General features: G+C 45.0%; 1 protein-coding gene across 1 annotated transcript; it reads left to right on the forward strand.

The window, feature by feature from the left end:
* Positions 1 to 407: 407 nt before the first annotated feature.
* LOC124187832 (proline-rich receptor-like protein kinase PERK9) lies at positions 408 to 1016 on the forward strand. Its single transcript, XM_046580021.1, has one exon. It carries the CDS (start codon positions 408 to 410, stop codon positions 1014 to 1016), a length of 609 nt encoding a protein of 202 aa, XP_046435977.1.
* The last annotated feature ends 579 nt before the right edge of the window (positions 1017 to 1595 follow it).

The following is a 1595-nucleotide window of genomic DNA, read 5'->3' on the forward strand; positions in this document are numbered from 1 at the left end:
CCTTGTTGTAATCAAACTTGTTATCGATTCGCTAGATCGCGGTGTTTTGGTTTCTTCAGCGAGGTCACCATATTAATCTTCTTGCACAACAAAATCTATTGTGAAACCTTTGGCTTGGGTAGGATAATATAATCTTCCGTTGTTTATATCGCAGTTTCCGGCTTTACAGGGTCACGCTAGTTAACCGACTAAATAATCCATCAATACCGCAATTTCTTTCTCTTCGGGTCACCTATCGCTAGTCAACACTTCTTATGTCAATACACACGTCCGCTAAGGCGTGGGTAGACTCCTTGACCGACGCCGAATTAAACAACGAATTAGAAGGACGCTCGTTGTCAACAGCAGGCATATTACCGGTCCGTCGTCAGCGGTTGACGAATTTTTGTAAGCAACACGGTCTAAACATGGATGACCCTCCTGCTCTCGACGACGCTCATATGACTACACCGACAGACGACAGCGATAGCATAACGTTACCCACACCGACGCAACCAATCAACCCCGCGCCTCATACCGACGATGAGATTCGTGACGCGACGCGACCGTCGAACCGTAACCCCGAGACGTCAGCAACCGGCGCGATTCGGAAGCAGCCACCGGAACCGCAGCCTAGCCGGATTAGCCCGCGTAATATACCGCCAGAATTCCTTCCCGGCAATGATGCATCGGCTAAGCCGGCGCCCGTTCAGCAACCGCCGTTGAGATCACGGGAGTATCATCCGGTGAATCCGCCACCATTCGACTACCGCACAGGGAATTCTCCCCCTTACGAATATCGCGACGCACCACCGCTGCGGAGGCCTGCCTTCCGCAACCAGGGTTTCGAGGACGGCCAATATAACTTCCCGCGACCGAGCATGAACAGCAACTTAGCATCACCGTCCAGACCGACCGCGTTAGCCGCGTATGAGGTTATGAGGAAATGGAATCTCAAGTTTTCGGGAACGCGTAACGAGGACGCCGAAGCATTTCTCGCACGGATAGACGAGGGCCGATCGCTCATTAAGGGGTAACGCCACTGTAACGGTCCAAAAAAAAAGGTTTTTTCACGAATTTTTTGCTTCCAAAATTGAAAGTAATTGAAAAAAAACTTTTAAGGGTGTTATCGGGCATACATTAAACTTTATTATCAAATTTTTTTACAGCAAAAAAAAAACAAAATGGCGGTTCCACAGCTATGTTCCCGGGGCATGTTTTGCTTGCAGGGCTCCGCGGCACGCAGCACCACTGGTGCACTTTTGAATCTAGAACAAAAAAAAAAAAAACCATCAATCTAGAGGGTTATAGCTAGAGAATGTCGATCGGATTTTGAAAATTATCAATTTTTGTGGATTTGGCGTGCGTTTGAAAAAAAAAATTGATTTTTGACGAAAAAAATGGCTAGTTTTTTGTTAATAAAAAATCAATAAATAAAGTTATTGAAAATCCCGATCGACATTCTCAAGATAATGTTAATGTTCACATCTGGTCAAAATTTCAAGTAAAAAAAATGAAAATTGTTCGAGTGATGCTGCGTGCCATTTTGAAAAACCGTGTTTCGAGAAAAACGCGTTTAAAGTTTTGCGAATAGTTTTTTATTGGAAAAAATAAAA

Source organism: Neodiprion fabricii, chromosome 1, assembly GCF_021155785.1.
Source record: "Neodiprion fabricii isolate iyNeoFabr1 chromosome 1, iyNeoFabr1.1, whole genome shotgun sequence".
Taxonomy (NCBI): domain Eukaryota; kingdom Metazoa; phylum Arthropoda; class Insecta; order Hymenoptera; family Diprionidae; genus Neodiprion; species Neodiprion fabricii.

Excerpts from the sequence above, each read along its gene's own strand:
- LOC124187832 (XM_046580021.1), top strand. The coding sequence starts at position 408 with ATGGATGACCCTCCTGCTCTCGACGACGCTCATATGACTACACCGACA.